We start from the raw sequence: 19338 nt of genomic DNA, 5'->3' as shown, positions 1-19338 counted from the left end.
ATTTGCTTCCCTCGGGGAGGGGGGTTGAGCTCCACATCCCCATTCTGTCTGTACGACCTTCCCAACAGCTGCCTCATGCAGGCCCTCAGCGCTTGGACCGCACAAGTCAGTGACAGGTTTATCTTCCACATCTCACATAGTTTTCAGTTCAAATCAGTGCCCCCCACAGCTCCCACTGCAAGGGTAAACTTCAGGCAGTTTCTCAGGTGACTGGGTGCAGCTGTACTCAGCCGTCTATCTGATGTCCACCCTCACACTCCAGGAGCTTCCAGAACTCCCAGAGACTGCCTAATATAGCTGCCAAAATCATAGCTGGTTAAAACATAGGAGACGGCCATGAACTCACAGGAACCGTTTGAGTACTTATTTGAATATTAACTTTTTATCATTATACCAATTCCTTTTCTGTAAAAACGTAGTCTTGAACTAGATTACCTCTTAGGAATTCAAACTCTAATCCTGTGATTTTATCCAAACGAAATAAATGGCTTCTTGCTGGAGAAGTGTGGGTGACTTCCAGTTAACGCTCCCAAGAGGTAACAGGGGAGCTGGTAGTGCAGCAGCTCAGGAAGGTGGAAGGGAAGCTGGCTTCACTCACTACCCGCTCTCTCTCCGTGGCAGCAAACTCCATGCCTCCTCCCCAGAAAAGGTCCTAAAGGACAAGACCTCTCTGTAGCTGGTCAGAAAGGCTTGTACCTGGGAGTCCAAGAGTCACCACTAAGCTTCGTAAATAGGAAATAAACCTAGGCCCTTTCAGATCGGAGCACAGATCTGAATATGTATAAGTAACAGTTGGAGAAGCAGAGGCAGGGGGCAGCAAAGTTGGAGCAGGAAAGGCCATAACCTAATTTTATTTGTATTTCCTCCTTACACAAAACCATCAAAATAGGAACAGAGATGGACAGGGAAGAGGGCTGAAAATCTGTTCAATTCACATGTTCTCAGAACTATCCCAGGAAGTCCTTGAGGCTGAGTGCCTGTTGGAGTAGCCACAGATCCAACACGAATTCCTCATGCTCAGGCCTGAAGTCTTCACAGATTGGTGGCGTGAGCCCCACAATTCTCCTCCTCTGCCATCTTGATGTAAGGTAGGAAAGCAGACCGAAATGTTCCTCTCTGATGGGCACGGCGAATTAGAGCCCGTGGTGTACTGCACCTTCTGTGCTACAGGAGCAGAACCTGCAGCTGCTTCCAAGGCTCCAGACACTTGCAGGCAGGCCTAGAGGCCGATGGTGTAAGAGCGGCCTGTGGGGTTGTGAATAGCAGAGCAGACCGGTGCCGTCACAGCCCATTCATACCACACCTTCTTAGAATTGCTGCATCGCCAGAAACGCACACAGATGGTCTGGCCTTCACGCACAGTAATGGGCTGCTATAAGAAGAAAGATAGGGAGGTTCAGGGTGGAGCTAATGAACTTTATGTGGCAAGGTACTAAGTATGGAGATAATGATCAAACATAACATTCCAACCCTCATGAGGTTTGAAGTCTATCAGAACAAATAATCAGAACTGAACGATCTGACACTGAACAAATAATCAAAAGTGGGATGAATGCCGTAAACAGGGATAGTACCTATGAAAAGTAATGCTAACCTAGTCTACAAGGTCAGGGAAAATTATCTGACAATAAGAATGTCTAATAAGACCTGGAAGATAAAGTCACCTGGGTCAGAAAATGAGCCAAGAACTTTATGGGCAGAGGACAAAGGTGTGAAACCCTGAGGCAGGGAAGAACATGGGGTATTAGAGGAACCAAAAGAAGGTCCAAGGACTGAAGCAATGTAAACAAAGGGCAGCAGCTGAAAAGGCAGGTGAAAACGATCACACCAAGTCTAACCAAGATTTAAGACTTTATCCTGGGACTTTCTGGCGGTCCAGTGGTTAAGACTCTGCACTTCCACTGTGTGCAGTGTGGGTTCAATCCCTGGTCAGGGAACTAAGATCCCACAGGCCACGTGCCAAGGCCAAAAACAAAATAGACTTTATCCTAAGGGAACTGGAAAGATATTGAAGGGTTTTAAAAGCAGGAGAGAGAGATAGGATCATATTTGTGTTTTTAAAAGATGACTCTTGCTCCAGGTACAGAATGGACAGAAGAATAGCCTAAGTAGATGTGGAAGGCCACTGCAAACATCCGAACATCTACAGCTGCACATGAGAGCAGCAGAACAAGGGCCACAGCCAAGCATTATCCTGGGAGAAGGAAGGGGGCAGAACACCAATGCCATAAGTTACTTTTTAACCCAAGGAGCCTTAAGGTGATACCTACCTTAATGGGGAAGAGGATGGGAAACCATGAAAACATCCCAGGAGAGTGAGTCTCTGGGCGGATACCTAAGTGGACAAAATAATGATAAAAATTGAGAATAATTGATTGCTGTACACCTGAAACTAACACGACATTGTTTTAACTATAGTCCAATAAAAACAACAACAACAACAAAAAATGAGGTCTCCGTGACTCTATTTTTTGCCTAGGTTGATGACAGTCTCTTCTGTAAACATGGAAACAAGTCATCAAAGATCCCCATTCATGGATTGCTCGGTTCCTTGGGACTCTAAATGCAACATGTATTAAATACATAAGCTGCCCAGGTAGCATACTCTTAAACCCCCATCCACTGCCCCAGACACTCACTCAGAGTGATGTCCTGATAAAGCACAGTCTCAAAGTAGCCTGCAAAACCATGCAGCACTGTGTTCACCTCCACAGGAAACTCCAAGGTACAGTAGCGATTGTTGTCAATCATAGGATCTGTCAGGGAAGAGCTGTGTGGGTGATGAGGAACCAGAAACCCTAGACAACTTGGCAAAACCTAAGCAGGAACCAGGAAAGGAAGCCTAGATAAGAGGCCAGATAGACCCAGGATAGCAAGGGAAGAAACCAGGGAGGTGAGCTCCCCATTCAGTCAGAGGAAAGCCATACAGGAACCTACCTCTGTTAGGATGGCTGAAGGTAAAACAGGGCTGGGGTGCAGAGAGCTGGTGGAAATTGTGCAGTCGTACCACATAAGGCATCTCAAACTGGGCCTGTCCCAAGAGAGAAAAATGATATCTGAAGAAGATAGGCGAGAGCTACCTAATTCCTCAGGGAATGCAGCTCAAGCTCTAAGGACACGGACAAAGATTAAAAAAATGTAGTTTCACTTCAGTTACTTTCCCACATCCCCAACCTCTTCACCTCTTCATCTCCTCCACTGGAAGAAAATAGTTATGCTGACAGAGAAAGAGAAAAGCACTAAAGACAGAAGAGACCTCCGGAAGAGAGTGGCTCTTTACCTCAGGGTCACGGTCCTTTTCCCGACAGGCTCGGACCTCATTGTATAGCTTGGAGGAGGAGATGGGAGCTAGAAAGGAGGTGTACTCCCCAGGGATGCTCACGCCATCATCTGCAGGGCAGAAGGGGCACATTACTTCCCAGGGGATGGAAATGGTGCATCTGTAGTGAAGGCCCAGACCTCCCACGTCAAAAGAGACCAGGCAGCTCCATGTTGTCATATTCCCAGGCCAACCTGCCCCCAGCTCATGCCCTAAAGCATTCTACTTCCAGGTTAATTTAGAGTCACATAAGAGTAAAACTGGAAGGAACCCAAAGTATTCTAATCTAATGGTCCTTAACTTTCTTTCCTTTGAGCTAGTGATGAAGGCTAAGTCCCAGGTACACATCATGGCAGTTCAGGGAGTCCACAGATCTCAGACTAAGAATCTCTGCTCTGGGGGCTTTCCTGGTGGCTCAGTGGTAAAGAGTCCATCTGCCAATGCAGAAGACATGGGTTTGATCCCTGATCTGGAAAGATCCCACACGCAAAGGAGGAACTAAGCCCACACACCACAACTACTGAGCCCATGTGCCCCAGAGCCTGTGCACTGCAGCAGCAGAAGCCACTGCAATGAGAAGCCCATGCACTGCAACTGGAGAGTGGCCTCCGCTCTCCCCAACGAGAGAAAAGTCCATGCAGCAACAAAGACCCAGCACAGACATAAATGACTAAAAAAATATTTTTAAAAAGTTTCTGCTCTGGTCCACGACCCTCATTTTACAGATGTGAACACCCACACCCGAGGTTCAGGGAGATTGTGTCACTTGCTAAGGGCACTGACCCAAGTCTGCCCTGCCTCCCCTAAACTCTGTAACCTTTTCTAAGCTGCTGCCACACCCACCCCTCCCCAGCCCCACTGAGCCTTCCCAGTTGATAATCCAATCCCCTTCTTCAGTACACCCCAGCCTGGAGGCACCTTTTAGGAAGTGCTGGGCTCCATCCAGGCACTCAGGTGACAGTTCATTGTCAGCAAAGGACCCCAGAAGCTCACTGACAATGATATCTGCTTTCTCTGGAGCCACCCACTCCCGCATGTCCGATGAGACTACTGTCACCTGGCTTCCCCATTCTTCAAACTGCCAGTTCTCCAGCCTAAAACAGATGAAACAAGTCAGGAGAAGAAAGAAAAACTGGCACTGGGGACAAACTTCCCAGCATCAAGGTTGCTACTCACGTCACCACAGCATTTGGATTCTTCTCCACTGCATACAGCTTTATCCGCCGGTCAGCTTGCTTGGCAGCCCGCAGGGAAGCATTCACCAGGGGCCCCCGGCCTGCTCCCAGCACCATCAGCACTCTAAGAAACAGAGGGAGCAGTCAAGCTAGCTCTCCATGGAGAGAGGCAGGTATGCACATCTCTGGGAATCAGGCAGCGAGCACTCACTGGATGTTGGTGTCCTTCTCCTCCTCTGGCACTCGATCTAACAGACATTTATAGATGGCCTGTGGGGAAGGAGGGAAGACCTTGTGGCTGTAAGGCCATCTTCACCCAGGTCACCCCAGCCCTCTGCCTGACACTGAGACCTACACTGTACCTGCTGGTACTGAGAGTATTTGATGGGGTCCTTTTCGAACACTTCGTATGTCTGAGATTCCAGGTTATCCATCAGTGGCTGATGAATGAGAGGAAAAAGAGTAAGTCAGCCGCTTTTTGGCAAGGACAATGCACCAGAATACCAAAACCTCCCCATTGTCTCCTGAGTTCTGGTAAGATTTTATGGTGCCTGCTCTCAAGATGCATTTCCTGCCCCCACCTCCATCCTCTTAGTGCACTCCAGACCCACCTGGAGCGGCGACTGAAGGTAATCTTCATAGCCCTTGGCAAAGAGTTCATAGGCATTGGGTGGAGGTCGGTTCTGGCTCAGGTATTCCAAGTATTGCAGGTAGGAGCAGAACTCCTTCTCTGAGTGGTGATTGGTGCCTGTGATGATGAACTGTACCTCCAACTGTGAGAATAAGTAAGGCCATCAGATACAGTCCTTGAACCAAGAGGATATTATTGAAGCTTATGGCCAAAGAGCTCCAGCATAAATTAAGGCCCAGATCACCAAATACCTCTGAATACCAACAAAAGCACCAAGAGCCGTCCTATACCACATAAGCATCACCCTGGCACAAGGGATCCTATGAATCATTGCTGGAACTTCCTGGATCAAACTTTCCGCAAAGTTCTCATGATACCCAATTCCTTTTGAAATGTTTCTGGAGCTTCTACTGCTATTTGTCCTTTTGCTCTCAAGGCCCCCAACTTTGCTGAAATTGCTCTCCACAAATTAGAGAGGAAGAGTCAGCCCCACAAAGAAAAAAATAATAATAATAAAATCCCCTCACACATATGTGAGTAAAACAAGATTAGCTGGAACACCTTTAGAACCCTTCCACTACACACCTTGAGAAGTCGGAAGATCAGCCTCTGGTGCATCTTAGAAAGAACAGGAAATCCCTTCTTATTGGTCAGGAAAATGCTGGTGGGGAGAATGGCTGCTTTGATGGGCTCCCCAAGCCAACGATCAATGACATGATTAGATGGGAGGTCAGCACCAATTTCAAGAGCTACAGAAGGGAAAACAAAGACCTGTCAATCACATAGGCCAGAATCTTTGCGTGCTCTTTTGTGCAAGATCTGTCTCCTCCTTCAGAGCAAGGCAGACTAAAGCATGGAGCAAGTATGCCCCAGCAGCCAAGTATACATGAGACTCCTGATTTTTAGTCACAGGACTTCAGAGAAGGATAACCTATCCCAGGATCTTTGTGGACTTACCCACTGCAATCCTCTTGCTATAATCACACAAGGTCCGGAAGTTGTGCCACCTGTGCAGAGTCAAAATACAGAAGTTAGTTACTCAGTCGTATCCAACTCTTTGTGACCCCATGGACTGTAGCCCTCCAGGCTCCTCTGTCCATGGAATTTTCCAGGCAAGAATACTAGAGTAGGTTGCCAGTTCCTTCTCCAGGGGATCTTCCTGACCTAGGGATTGAACCCAGGTCTCCAGCATTGCAGGCAGACCATTTGCTGTCTGAGCCACCAGGGAAGCTGCATCAAATACATATGGCCCACCAATCACCACACCTCAGGGAGACCTTCCTACAGGTTCCACTCTGTACTTCCCCCCACCCCAGGTACAGCAGCAAAAGGAAACATACCACATCCATGTCTTCTCCTCTCCACTGTACTCCTCTGTGTGTGAAGTTGGTGTGTTCTCAATTATATCATCTCTCAGGTCCTCCGGTGCCACCAACGGCACCCGCATCCAGAACTGCACATGAACAATAAATACCCTATTTAGAACTGTTTGAACCCACTGGGTCCAGAAAACTTCCTTCAATTAAAAGGATCTTGATCCAGATTTCAAGCTATGTCCTTTTCCCAATTTGTGATTATATGTTGTCTTTTATCTCTGGAAGTCGTGGGAAGTAACTGATATTCTATACGTTTTATATTAATACTTTGCTTACCACTCTGAGTTGTGGGTAGGCAGTATTGACATTTCAATTCTCCCAAATGCACCCTTTACTGAATGGCTAGGAATGAGAAGATACTTAACACAGCCTGCCTATCATAATATGCAGCAGGAAAGGAGGCCCTCGCCATACCATGGAGGAGTGGTGGCCAGTGTGGATGTGATTGGTCAAAACTCTTGCCAAGTTTGTGTTATCTTCCTGATTTAGGGGCAGCAGGAAAGCTGGAAGACCCAAATATGCCCCAAAATTCAGCTCCTGTAACATAGCCTGGAATAGAGATTAACAGGATAAAGTTAAGAGCTAGCAGCTCAAATAGCTTTAATTGCATTATATCAAATTTACTAAGTTATAGGTGGGGAAAAAGTGCTCTTCCCACCCAGCTTGTTTACACATATTTAGAGTCAGTGAAGAGGTCAGTCTTACCGCCTCAGAGTTCCTGCGTATCTTCTCCACTTTTGAGTCTGGACGAATCCATGGAGAAAGCTTTCCCACAATTAGTGTATTCCAGTCTGCACTCCCCCCCCAAGAAAGACAAAGACTAAATAAGGTTCAGCACTTTACTCATTCAATTTCTAGTTCTTAACAGGGAATAGAGTTAGAAATGAAAGATAAAGACTTTTTCTATCACAGATACAGGAAAGCCTGACAGAATAGGGAACTAAGGCTTATAGATAGGTAAGGAGAGAACAAGAATTATCTATATCCGTGGGGCGAACCAATATATCCAAGTCAAGAAAGGAAGAGGAGGAAGGCACTGATAAAGCATAAGTTGTTACTGCCTCTAATAAGTAAGGGGCATGTGGGATGCTCCCTACCCCTTCCTGACAGCAGTAGGTCTGATCGTGTCTGGGGGCCCGGCCGACTCTTAGCAGGTTCCTGAGTGAATTCCCTCTTGAAACGCGGGTGGAACACAGGCATGCAGAGGAAATCAAACCTACAACCGCGACAGACCCAGAATCGTCATGTAAAGACAGCAGCAGTGCCCAGAGATCCAAGTAATTGGACTGGCTCTCTTGATTCTGCCCAACCCTTTCAGCTGCCACCAGCGACCGGACTAGACTGCTGAATTCAGCCAACCTTGGGGCATATCACTTCCGCTGCACTGTGCCTCAATTTCTCGCCAGGACACAGCCATGGAAAAGATGAGTGAAGAGAAAAGATGAATAGCCACACCACGTGGACTTTCTACTCTGCTGTCACTGGTTTTCCGAGAGTGTCACATCCAGATCGGCAGCAGTACTGCCCAAGTATACCCCGTTATAGGAGAGAGGTTTAGCTCTCCTCTCCCTAACCTCCTAACTCTTTCTTCCAATCTCATATGGTAATCCCGCTCTCCAGGGCCCTGGAGGTCTCTACGCCCCCTTTTTGAGTTTACCTGATAACTCCTCCGACTTTGGGGTTCAGTGACCACACGCCCCCAATAAGTTTCCCGCCCTCCTCTCACGCTCCAGGGCCCGAGGCTTCTCCCCCCGAAGGACTAAATGGTTTCTCCCGCCCCGGTCTCATCCACTCCGACCCCCTCACCCCTGCCTCTCGAGGATGACTGGTCTGCCCCTCTCGGTCCCCGAGTTCGGACCCCGCATTCGGCTCGCGGAGGTCCAGGCCCTCACCCCTGCTTGGCCACAGCCCCCAGTGTGTCAGCTATTTCGGGGACGCAATTCAGGTCCCTCCCGCTGGACACGCGGCTTCCACCGGCACCGCCGACCGCCATCGCCGCCATCTTTTCCCTCGCGCAATTCACGCCGAGATTCCCTGAAGCTAGCGGCCAATCACAAAGCCGGAAAAAAGCCCCCAGAAGGCGGGACGTTTCACCTTAACAACCAGAGCGTCTCCCACGGCTCTGGAGCGGGAGGAGGAGGGTTGGGCAGTGGCTCTTCTCGCCAATCCGCCAGCTGCACAGTGACGTACGACGAGGCTTCGGAAGAGTCACCAATCTCAGGGTCTGGTTCTCGACGAACTTAATCTCCCATAATGCTTCGTGTACTCGTAGAACCCCGTACGGAGACTACACGTCCCATGAAGCCCTGCAGTGTAAGCTTGAAGTGTCATCATTGGGGACAACAGAGGTGTCTCGGGGCCAGTGGCGCAATGGATAACGCGTCTGACTACGGATCAGAAGATTCCAGGTTCGACTCCTGGCTGGCTCGGTGGGAGGCGCGTACTTTTGTTGCATCCCATGCAATGCTGCCCTAAGCAGTATTTTGAAAGTCTCCCTTTCTAAGTTTCCTTATGATCTCCTCTTACCCTCATTTTGAGCTCATTTTATTGCGTTCTGCAGCCATTTTATGTCAGCTTTTTCCATTGCCTAATTCACATCGCAGAGTACTAATTCAAAGATGGTTCTTGTGTATCTACTTGCTGCTGCTGCTGCTAAGTCACTTCAGTCGTGTCCGACTCTGTGTGACCCCATAGACGGAAGACCACCAGGCTCCCCCGTCCCTGGGATTCTCCAGGCAAGAACACTGGAGTGGGTTGCCATTTCCTTCTCCAATGTGTGAAAGTGAAAAGTGAAAGTGAAGTCGCTCAGTCGTGTCCGACGCTTAGCGACCCCACGGACTGCAGCCTACCAGGCTCCTCCATCCATGGAATTTTCTAGGCAAGAGTACTGGAGTGGCTTGCCATTGCCTTAGGTCCATCAAAATCCTGAGAAAATTGAGGTAATGACTAAATTGGGCTTTGTATGGGCCTTAGTATATTTTAAAATAGATTGTGGCAATTTAGCCACCAATTCCTTTCGATTCTATATCTCAAACAAACAAAAAGTAAATAAACATCTAAACACACACACACATACTGAAGATAGGAAGAAGAAAAAAAAAACCCTCATGGTGAGGAATTACAGTGGAGGGGAGTTATGTACAGCCTGGCGGAGACCTGAGAGAATCTCAGCATTTCCCTCTTGAGAGAATCTCTACATTTTCCTTTGTGAACACCTGCTCAGTTCAGTTCACCTCAGTTCAGTCGCTCAGTCGTGTCCGACTCTCTGCGACCCCATGAATCACAGCACGCCAGGCCTCCCTGTCCACCACCAACTCCCGGAGTTCATTCAAACTCATGTCCATCGAGTCGGTGATGCCATTCAGCCATCTCATTCTCTGTCGTCCCTTCTCCTCCCGTCCCCGACCTTTCCCAGCATCAGAGTCTTTTCCAGTGAGTCAGCTCGTCGCATGAGGTGGCCAAAGTATTGCAGTTTCAGCTTTAGCATCAGTCCCTCCAATGAACACCCAGGATTGATCTCCTTTAGAATGGACTGGTTGGATCTCCTTGCAGTCCAAGGGACTCTCAAGAGTCTTCTCCAGCACCACAGTTCAAAAGCATCAATTCTTTGGCAATCAGCTTTCTTCACAGTCCAACTCTCACATCCATACATGACCACGGGAAAAACCATAGCCTTGGCTAGACAGACCTTGGTTGGCAAAGTAATGTCTCTGCTTTTTAATATACTATCTAGGTTGGTCATAATGGAAAAGAAGGAAAAGGATGAAGCAAAGAAAGATATAGGGAGGAGAAAGAGAACCTAAAGGCAGGGGCCCAGAGGTGCTGAGGGCCTGGCAGCAAGGATGGAAAGAGAACACATACGAAAGGCCCGAGGCAGGAGGCATTGACAGAACTTAGTGACCGACTGACAGGAAGCCTGATAAGGGAAGTCTGCTGGTGAAGCCCCAGATTTTGACCTCTTTGAGTGCCCCTGGAAATGAGAAGCTCTTTTAGGGAGAATCAGGGTTTGGGTTTGGAAATGCTGAATTGGACGTCTAGGGGGCGCTGTGTAATAGAGAGTTGGATGAATGAACCAGGCAAGATTTGGAAATCGCCAGAAGAGAGGTAGTGACTTCAGACATGAGACTGGATGAGATGACCGTAGCCCGTGGGGAATCAGAGTTCTGAGAAATACGGAATGGGTGTGGGTAGGATAAGCTGTAAGGAGCCCTGGGTGCAATGTATTTAGTGCATGCCCCCAAAAGATAAAGGTTAGAAAACTAAAAAAATAAGAAAATGCCTATGAAGCTTAAGAGTTGAAGGTACTTTTATCCTGTCTTCTTCCTATTATTACTAGACTTTATTTCTTAAAAGTAGTTTTAGAATTATAGAAATCTTGAGCAGGTAGTACAGTACAGCCAGCTCTCTCATGTCTTCCTACAGCTTTCTCTATTATTATCTCTTAACTTTAGTATGATACATTTATTACTCTTGGTGGACCAGAATTGATGTATTATTATTATTAACTAAAGTCCATAGTTTATTTAGAGTTTCTTAGTTTTTACCTAATGTCTTCTTTTTGCTCCACCATCCCATCCAGGATACCATATATTACATATAGTTGTCATATCTGCTTAGGCTCCTCTTGGCTGTCACAGTTTCTCAGGTGCTCCTTATTTTTGATGACCTTGATAGTTTTGAGGAATACTGGTTAGGCATACTGAAGGACATCTCTCCACTGGAATTTGTCTGATGGGGTTTTTCATTAGACTGGGGTTATGGGTTTGGGGGAGGAAGATCACAGAGGTAAAGTGGCCATTTTCATCACATCATATCAAGAGTACATACCATAAACATAATTTTTTATTGTTGATATTGACCTTTATGACCTGGTAGAACTAGTGTTTATCAGGTTTCTCCACTGAAAAAATTACACTCCTCCCCCCACCCCTTCCATCTTGTACTCTTGGAAGGAAGTCACTATGTGCATTCCACACTTAAGGAGAAGGGAGTTATTCTTCCCCTCCTTTAAGGTGAAGTGTCTACAGTATTTATTTGAATTCTTCCCTGAAGATCTTATGAGTAGCGAGTTGACCGGAAGTGGGTGATTCTCTGCTGACATTATAAGAAAAAGAAGAGTTGCTGGGAGAGCCTGCTTGTTCTCTGCCCCAGCTGTGCCCAACCAAACTCTGTATTCACAGAAGACTTATGAGATGTTTCGTCTTCAGAAAAAGCTAATTATCTGGGTTGTGGACCATCTGTGTTCCTGGCATCTTCCTCCTGATGTCAAGCTGACTGGTGGCTGTTCTGTTGATTGTTAACTAACCCATCCATGGGTGAAAGGGAGAGAGGAAAATCTATGAAATCGTAATGTCAGTTTTGTCATCAGTGAAAATATTTTTCAAAAGGTTTTGTGTTAAAAAGAGCCTAGAATTTCTGACTGACCTTAAAGTAAGTTTAGATTGGCTGAATTTCATTCATCTGAGATGTCTTTGTTTTTTCATTCAAAATGGCCTCTACTGTGTGGCAAGCATGATGCTGAACAGGTCCAGGTGATTCCACACCACATTGCTCTCCACCTCTCCTACAACACTTTGCTTTGTCTTAAAGAACAACACGGACTGTGAGTCTGTCTATATGAGCTACAGAGGAGCAAAAGGGAATGAATGAAAAAGAAATAGAGAACCTTTTAAAGGGCTTGGGCCTAGGCGTAAAGTCAGAGTTAATCAGTTCTGTCTGATTCTCTGCTTCCCTCTCCTCTGCTGTCCATGCTGAACTTTTGTGCTCAGAAGTATGTCAGTCACTGCTAACGCTATAGCATGTAGGCCTTTGCTGGAATGAAGATAGGGATTTGGTGGGTGAGAAATGATGTTGCTTTCTCCAGGAGCCAGTGACTAACAGGTCAGAGCTCTGGAAACGTTTCTGGAAGGAAAGGAGTACCCACTTCCAGATAATCCTCCAGCATTCCTTATCTTCAGGCCCAGTTCTTCTACCTGCTCCTGTTTTTCTGTCCTTGTTTAAACACCGGCAGTGAATTGTAAACTCTTCTTTCACTTTCTCTTGGGCTCTCCTCCTCCCTCAACACTGGTCTCCCTCCCCAGGCCCACCTTCACTCACCTCCTTGTGTGCCCAGTCAGCCGCACTCTTCAACACCAAAATAATGGCCCGTTTGACCCTCCTACTGCTCCAAATTGCTTCTTCACAATCAAGACTGTCCTCCAGCTATGAAAGTGGCAGAGTTACTGAGGCAAAATAATCTGTGCCAATTTGCATTCTCTTCCTTGTCATCTCTATTATACAGTATTTATCTGTCAAAATGAATAGAAAGTAGAAACTGTTCTGGAACATAGAAAAAGATGGAAAACTACCCAATTGTTTTTGAGGCCAGAATATACCTAATATCAAAAGCTGTCAGAAGGAGGACCCTTCCAAAAGAGCAAACCTATAGACTTACCTAACAGGAATATAAATGTAAAAATCCTATAATATTTGAGATTAACAATATATGTCAATAGTATATTAACATAATAATGATATACCAGAAACAGTTAGGGTTTATCCCAGGAATTAACACAGGTTAGATATTAGGAAATTTATTTATATGATAGGTCAAAAGTAAAGCAAACAACAAAAACATTTGATCATTTGTAATAGTCATCAAAGAGAACATGGTAAGTAAATTCCATTTTCTAAAACATTCTTTTTTTAAAATCATTTTTATTGATTTATGTATTTGGATGGGCCAGGTCTTGGTTGCCACATGCGGGATCTAGTTCTCTGACTAGGAATTGAACCCCAGCCCTCTGCATTGGGAATGTGGAGTCTTAGCCACTAGACCACCAGGGAAGTTCCTCTAAAATGTTCTTAATAGTCTTAATATTCTTTATATATAAACACATATATACGTGTATGAAGTCAACAATTCATGTAAATATAAAATAATACAAGAATGTCTTATCTCATCACTGTGATATTTAATATTATTCTAAAAAAATCCAACACAATAAGCCTGGAAATTTTTAAAAAGGAGTTATATCTTTTAGAAAGAGAGAGGCTGGAGAAGGAAATGGCAACCCACTCCAGTGTTCTTGCCTGGAGAATCCCAGGGACGGGGGAGCCTGGTGGGCTTCCGTCTATGGGGTCACACAGAGTCGGACACGACTGACGTGACTTAGCAGCAGCAGCAGCAGCAGGCCTTATTTACCTGTTGGCTGATTTTGAAATTAACAGCATCCAAGCCATACCTGTGCAGAGTTGCTTGGTAATTTGCAGCCCTCAGCTGGTGAACGAGGGAGAGAGCACACCTAGCCAACCAGTTCATGCAGTCTCCCTGCCAGGTGTGCTAGCTTCCAGCAGGCAGTGTGAAGGAAAGATATTTTGTACACTAGATTTAAAAGCCTTCCAAAGGGATAGCTCATGAATCGCTGTTTTTATATATTAGACTTCGTGTGTGTTTGGCAGTTATGTTTAAAGTCTTTGTGTTTTCTTGACCTCTTCTGGTCAGTTCATGTCTCTGTTGTTTATCTCAGAGGGGAGGGGATCGTTCAGTGCTTCTACTCTGAGTGTATAGATTCACTTATTAAAATCTATTCTTGACCATTAAAAAAAAAAATAGAGAGAGGCAAATTTATCATTGTTTGCAGATGATATGATTGTGTATATAGAAAATCCATGAGAACCAATTCAAAAATGATGAGAATTAATAATAGCATTCAGAGCCACCACTTGACACAAGACAAATATAAAACATAGCCTTCTTATAAACTAAGAATAACCAGTTAAAAGACATAACTAACAAAAATATCCCAATAACATGATAGTTAAGGTCATAGATGGTAGAGCCAGGTGGCAAGAGGTTAAAGCCCTATTTATCCATTTACTAACCATGTGAACTAACCCCTCTGGCCTCAGTTTCTTCATCCACAAAACGAAAATGTAAATTATCGTTATCTCATAAAGCTATGATGAACATTAAATTAGTTAATATTGTAAAGCATTTAGAACTTTTCTGCACATAGGAAGTTTTCAATATACGTTAACTATTGTGATTAGTTTCTTACCCATTCACAGAGGTGACAATAATATCAACATAAAATACTTAGCTATAACCTTAATGGAAAATATGAAGAAACTATATATAGAAAACCTAAAATCTTGCTAAGAGATATAAAGACTGAAAAAATGGAAAGACAAGCCATGTTCTTAGAAAAAAATGAATCTTATAAAGATGTCAATTCTTAATAAATTAGTTTCTCACTTTTTCTACATTTAATCACAATTCTAATGGAATCTTTTGTTACTTTATTAAATGAGTCTACCATTCACTGGTGAGTTTCCCAGGTGGCGCTAGTGATAAAGAACCTGCCTGCTAATGCAGTAGATGTAGGAGATGCAGGCTCAATCCTTGGTTTGGGAAGATCCCCTGGAGGAAGAAATAGCAACCTACTCCAGTAGTCTTGCCTGGAGAATTCCATGGACAGAGGAGCCTGGTGGGCTATAGTCCATGGGGTCGCAAAGAGTCAAAACACGACTGAAGCGACTTAGTGCACATACACACACCGTTCATTTGTGTTTTGTTTTTTTTTTTAAAGCAGACAAGAAAGCAAATAAAATTTTTTAAAAAGAGGAGGAAGGAGAGGGAATTTGCTCTACATTTTTAGTCCATTACTTCAAACCCTTTCTGAGACAAGCAATGTATAAATTAATAAAAGGCTACAGTGTGCAGTGGGTACAAGAAGAGACAGAGTAGAAAGGCTAAACTAATAGCCTAGAAACAGACCAGCTGCTTGTGTATATATGTGTGATAAATATATGAATTCAACATGATAATAATAACAGCTAACATTTATTGAGCCCTTATTTTGTGTCAGGTTCTATGAAAAGCACTTTACATTCACAAGAACCTGGTGATGTAGGAAATGTTCATCTATGGGTAAGGGAACTAAGTCTTAGAGAGGTTAAGTGGCTTGTCCCTCTAAGAAGGGGTTTAGATGGGGTACAAACCTAGGTCAACTGACTTGGAGCCTTTGATCTTAACCTTCAGACATACTATCTCTAATTTTCCTTCTAGAAAGCTATCCTAGACAATATTCACAAACTAGGACAAAGAGTCATTAAGAGAAATGCTTAGTGCGACACTGTTTTGTGATTACAAAAAATGTAAAACAAGTTGGATATCCTATAGGGGTATGGTCAAATAAATCATCCATGCAATGAAATCTTAAGCAGCCATTAAAATCAATGTTGTCAGAGAAAATTTAATAATATGGAGAAATGTTCATGATACAGAATAACTAGAGTATGTGCAGAGAAAATGTATTTTCCAAGTTTTCTATAGTAAGCATGTTTTTACTATATGGGAAACATTTTTTTCAATATGTATGAAATCTGTGATCTTTCCTTGGTCTTTCTGCTTGTTTCTAGCCTCCTTTCTTTTGAAGACCTATCAAAGGTCTCTCTCCTCTGTAGGACCCTCTAGCTATCTGATTGTCAGCAGTCATTCTCACTCATAGCAATACCTTAACAGTCCTTCTCCACAAGCTAATATTTTTGGATTTGTTGTTTTTCTTTTTTTTTCCAGTTTTATTGAGAAATAATCGACATACCTCACTGTATAAGTTTAAGGCATACAGCTTGACGGTTTGATTTACATACATTGTGAAATGATTACCACAGCAGGTTGGGCTAACATCACCTTATATAGATACAGTAAACAGAAACAAGAAAGGAAAACATGCTTCTCCTTCAGATGAGAACTCTTAGGGTTTACTCTCTGAACAGCTTTCCTGTGTATCGTACGGCAACGTTAACTATAGTCACCAGGTTGCACATTACATCCTCAATAATGACTTATAACTGGAAGTTTGTACCTCTTTTTTTTCTCTTTTTAAAAATATAATCGTATTTATGTATTTTTGGGTGTGCTGGGTCTCCGTGACCGGGAAGGCTTTTTCCTAGTTGAGATAAGCAGGGGCTACTCTCTAGTTGCGGTGTGCAGGCGCTCATTGGGGAGGCTTCTCACCTTGCAGACTGTGGGCTCTAGGGTGCCCAGTCTCAACAGTTACTGCCCACGGACTTAGTTGCTCTGACGCATGTGGGATTTTCCCGGATTAGGGATTGAATTCCTGTCTCTTGCATTGACAGCTGGATTCTTTACCACTGAGCCACCAGGGAAGCCCCTAGAAGTTTGTACCTCTTGATCATCTTCCTCCAACTCAGCCTTCTCCCACTCTCCACCTCTGGTAACCACAAGTCTGATCTCTTCTCCTATGAGTTTGCTTTTTAGATTTCACCTATAAGTGAGATTATACAATGTTTGTCTTTCTCTGGACAGACTAATGTTTATTAAGCTCTACCACATGCAGGGTACTTATTAATATATTATCTCACCTAATGCTCAGGACATACTGTTGTGGGGTAGAACTTATTAATATACCCATTTTGTAGATAGAAAGCTGAGGTTAAGTGTTTTGAATAAAGTTATGCTTCAGCTATATAGGAAGAGCCAGAATAAGAATCCATTTCTTCTGATTCTCAACTCATTGCTTTTTCTTTTACAATATAGTGTTTCCCCAGATGCGGTGTAAGGACCCTGGGGCTCTCTTAGACTCTTTTAGGAAGTGTATGAGGATCTCCTCCATGTCTGTGTGAGACCAGATTTGACTTACTTTATTCAGTCAGAGCCACTTATTGTAGCAGAAAGCAGATATGAGAATCCATCTGTCTTCTATTAAGTCAGATACCAAGAAGATTTGCAAAAATATAAAACAATATCACTCTTCTCATACATTCTTTTTGATTTGGAAAATACAGTTTTTTAATTAAAATGTATTATTTAATGTTAACACGCAATGGATTTATTTTTTAAATGAATTAATAAATTTTTAAAATTTTTTCAGTTTTTATTTACTTATTTTTAATTGTTTAAAAACTTTTTATTTGTACTGAGGTATAGCCAATTAACAAACAATGTTGTGATACTTTCAAGTGAACAGTGAAGGGACTCAGCCATATATACATGTATCCACTCTCCCCTGAACTCCCCTCCCATCCATGCTGCCACATAACAATGAGCAGAGTTCCATGTGCTGTACAGGAGGTCCTTGTTGGTCATCCGTTTTAAATATAGCAGTGTGCACATGTTCATCCCAAACTTCCTAACTATCCCTGCCCCTCATCCTCCCCCCCTGCTACCCCTGCAACCATAAGCTCCTTCTGGAAGTCTGTTTCTGTTTTGTAAACCAGTTCATTTGTATAATTTCTTTTTAGATTCCACATGTAAGGGATGTCATAGGATATTCTCCTTCTCTCTCTGGCTTACTTCACTCAGTATGATGCTCTCTAGGTCCACCCAAGTTGCTGCAAATGGCATTATTTCATTCTTTTAATGGCTGAGTAATATTTTCATTTATCTCATTCTTCTTAATGGCTAAGTAATATTTCCATTTAATACTACTGGATATTGGAAAGTACCACATCTTCTTCATCCATTACTCTGTTGATGGGCATTTAGGTGGCTTCTGTGTCTTGCCTATCATAAACAGTATTGTAATGAACATCGGGGTGCATGTTTTCTCAGTTTTTGAAACGTTTTTTGATCAGGAAAATATTCCGCTTCTTAAATATTGTGAATGTCTGGACTGTCAGACACATCATCTCAACTTGTAAATGTCAAACCACATTTCAAAGCCAAATGTAATTTACTTGGATTTTTTTCTTTGCTTTTCTCTAACAAGGACAACTAAAACCATTCTATATTGTATTAGTTTCTTCAGTCTTTAAAATAGTTTTTAAAATAATGTTCAAGTAAACTTCCAGCAATTATCTTCAACTTTTTCGGAATAAAAAGTTCCCATTCTTAAGGCTTGGGCTTCCCTGGTGGTCCAGTGGCTAAGACTCACACTCTCAATGCAGCAGGCAAGGGTCTGATCTCTAGTCAGGGAACTAGATCGCACATGCCACAACTCAGACCCGGTGCAGCCAAATAAATAAATATATTTTTTTAAAAAGATAGGCTTTTAACTCATTTACTTGATATTACTCAGTGGCATTTTATCTGTAGTAGGAAGAAGAAAATAAAATTTCAAGGAATATTAGAAAACCACTTAAGCCTTCCTCTTTGCTGCCTCCTTACATGTGACATGTTCATAAAGCTCTTTTGGAAAGACAAATATCGTATGATATAGTTTTATGTGGAATCTAAAAAAAAGATACAGATGAACTTACTTACAAAATGGAAATAGACCTACAGACATAGAAAATAAACTTATGGTGGGGAAGGGGGGAGGGGATAAATTAGGACTTTGGGATTAACATATATGCACTACCATATATAGAACAGATAACCAACAAGAACCTACTGTGTAGTACAGAGAACTATTTTAATGTTACAAAATATTAGTATTTTGTAATAATTTATAAGGAAAAGACTGAAAAAGAATGTATATATATACATGAATCACTGTGGTGTATCCCTGAAACTAATACAACATATACTTCAATAAAAAAAATTTTTTATAGAGCACTTTCAGTTCTATGTTTGCCACTAGGGATTGAGTTCTGCTTTTATAAAACTGAGATCTAATCAAGATCATATTTAAATATCAAAGCAGTTGTGACTAACTAGAGCTCAGATACTGCCTAATTCCATCTCGGCAAAGAATTATATTGAAAAAACCTCCGTGTTTAGTAAAACCGAATAGTTTTTTTTCCCTGATATCCTTCAGGAAAAGACTGATGATAGTCTCTCAGTTTTAATTTTTAATATCAGAAATATCTATACATAAAGCTTGACATAAATAAAATCTCTTGGTGTCCTTAAAAATCAGAGAGAGTAAAGGAGTCCACGAAGACTGAGAA

The 19338-nt window shown here is 43.3% G+C and overlaps 1 protein-coding gene and 1 non-coding gene across 4 annotated transcripts; one reads left to right on the top strand and one right to left on the bottom strand.

Annotated features, from left to right (window-relative positions):
- Positions 1 to 822: 822 nt before the first annotated feature.
- Positions 823 to 8731, bottom strand: PRMT5 (protein arginine methyltransferase 5). 3 transcript variants are annotated; one of them, XM_055436871.2, is made up of 17 exons: positions 8596 to 8731; positions 7599 to 7717; positions 7207 to 7292; positions 6916 to 7050; positions 6466 to 6578; positions 6083 to 6132; positions 5711 to 5874; positions 5106 to 5267; positions 4857 to 4934; positions 4706 to 4764; positions 4496 to 4618; positions 4238 to 4413; positions 3281 to 3390; positions 2938 to 3031; positions 2640 to 2756; positions 2271 to 2335; positions 823 to 1372 (listed from the first exon to the last, which is right to left on the bottom strand). In XM_055436871.2, exons 2-17 carry the CDS (start codon positions 7699 to 7701, stop codon positions 1220 to 1222), a joined length of 1788 nt encoding a protein of 595 aa, XP_055292846.1. In that variant the 5' UTR covers positions 7702 to 7717; positions 8596 to 8731; the 3' UTR covers positions 823 to 1219. The 3 variants fall into 3 exon arrangements, with proteins under 3 accessions (XP_055292846.1, XP_055292844.1, XP_055292845.1); XM_055436869.2 differs by lacking the exon at positions 8596 to 8731 and adding an exon at positions 8394 to 8549; XM_055436870.2 differs by lacking the exon at positions 8596 to 8731 and adding an exon at positions 8308 to 8433.
- Positions 8732 to 8857: 126 nt separating this feature from the next.
- On the top strand, positions 8858 to 8930 carry TRNAR-ACG (transfer RNA arginine (anticodon ACG)). The gene has a single exon. It is a non-coding gene; the product is annotated as a tRNA-Arg (tRNA).
- The last annotated feature ends 10408 nt before the right edge of the window (positions 8931 to 19338 follow it).

The sequence above is a fragment of the Moschus berezovskii genome, chromosome 9, assembly GCF_049115385.1.
Source record: "Moschus berezovskii isolate FMDL1 chromosome 9, NW_MosBer_1.0, whole genome shotgun sequence".
Classification (NCBI taxonomy): Eukaryota; Metazoa; Chordata; class Mammalia; order Artiodactyla; family Moschidae; genus Moschus; species Moschus berezovskii.
Note: the sequence above shows the minus strand (reverse complement) of the source record. Positions and strands in the feature narration are given on the sequence as shown.

What these genes read in the sequence shown, in the direction of transcription:
- PRMT5 (XM_055436869.2), bottom strand. Translation starts at nt 8,503, where the DNA reads ATGGCGGCGATGGCGGTCGGCGGTGCCGGTGGAAGCCGCGTGTCCAGC. An exon ending in CCTACTGCTGTCAGGAAGGG is followed by an intron (nt 7,293 to 7,598) that starts GTAGGGAGCATC and finishes GGGGGAGTGCAG; the next exon opens with ACTGGAATACACTAATTGTG. An exon ending in AGCCCAGCACTTCCTAAAAG is followed by an intron (nt 3,391 to 4,237) that starts GTGCCTCCAGGC and finishes TCTGCCCTGCAG; the next exon opens with ATGATGGCGTGAGCATCCCT.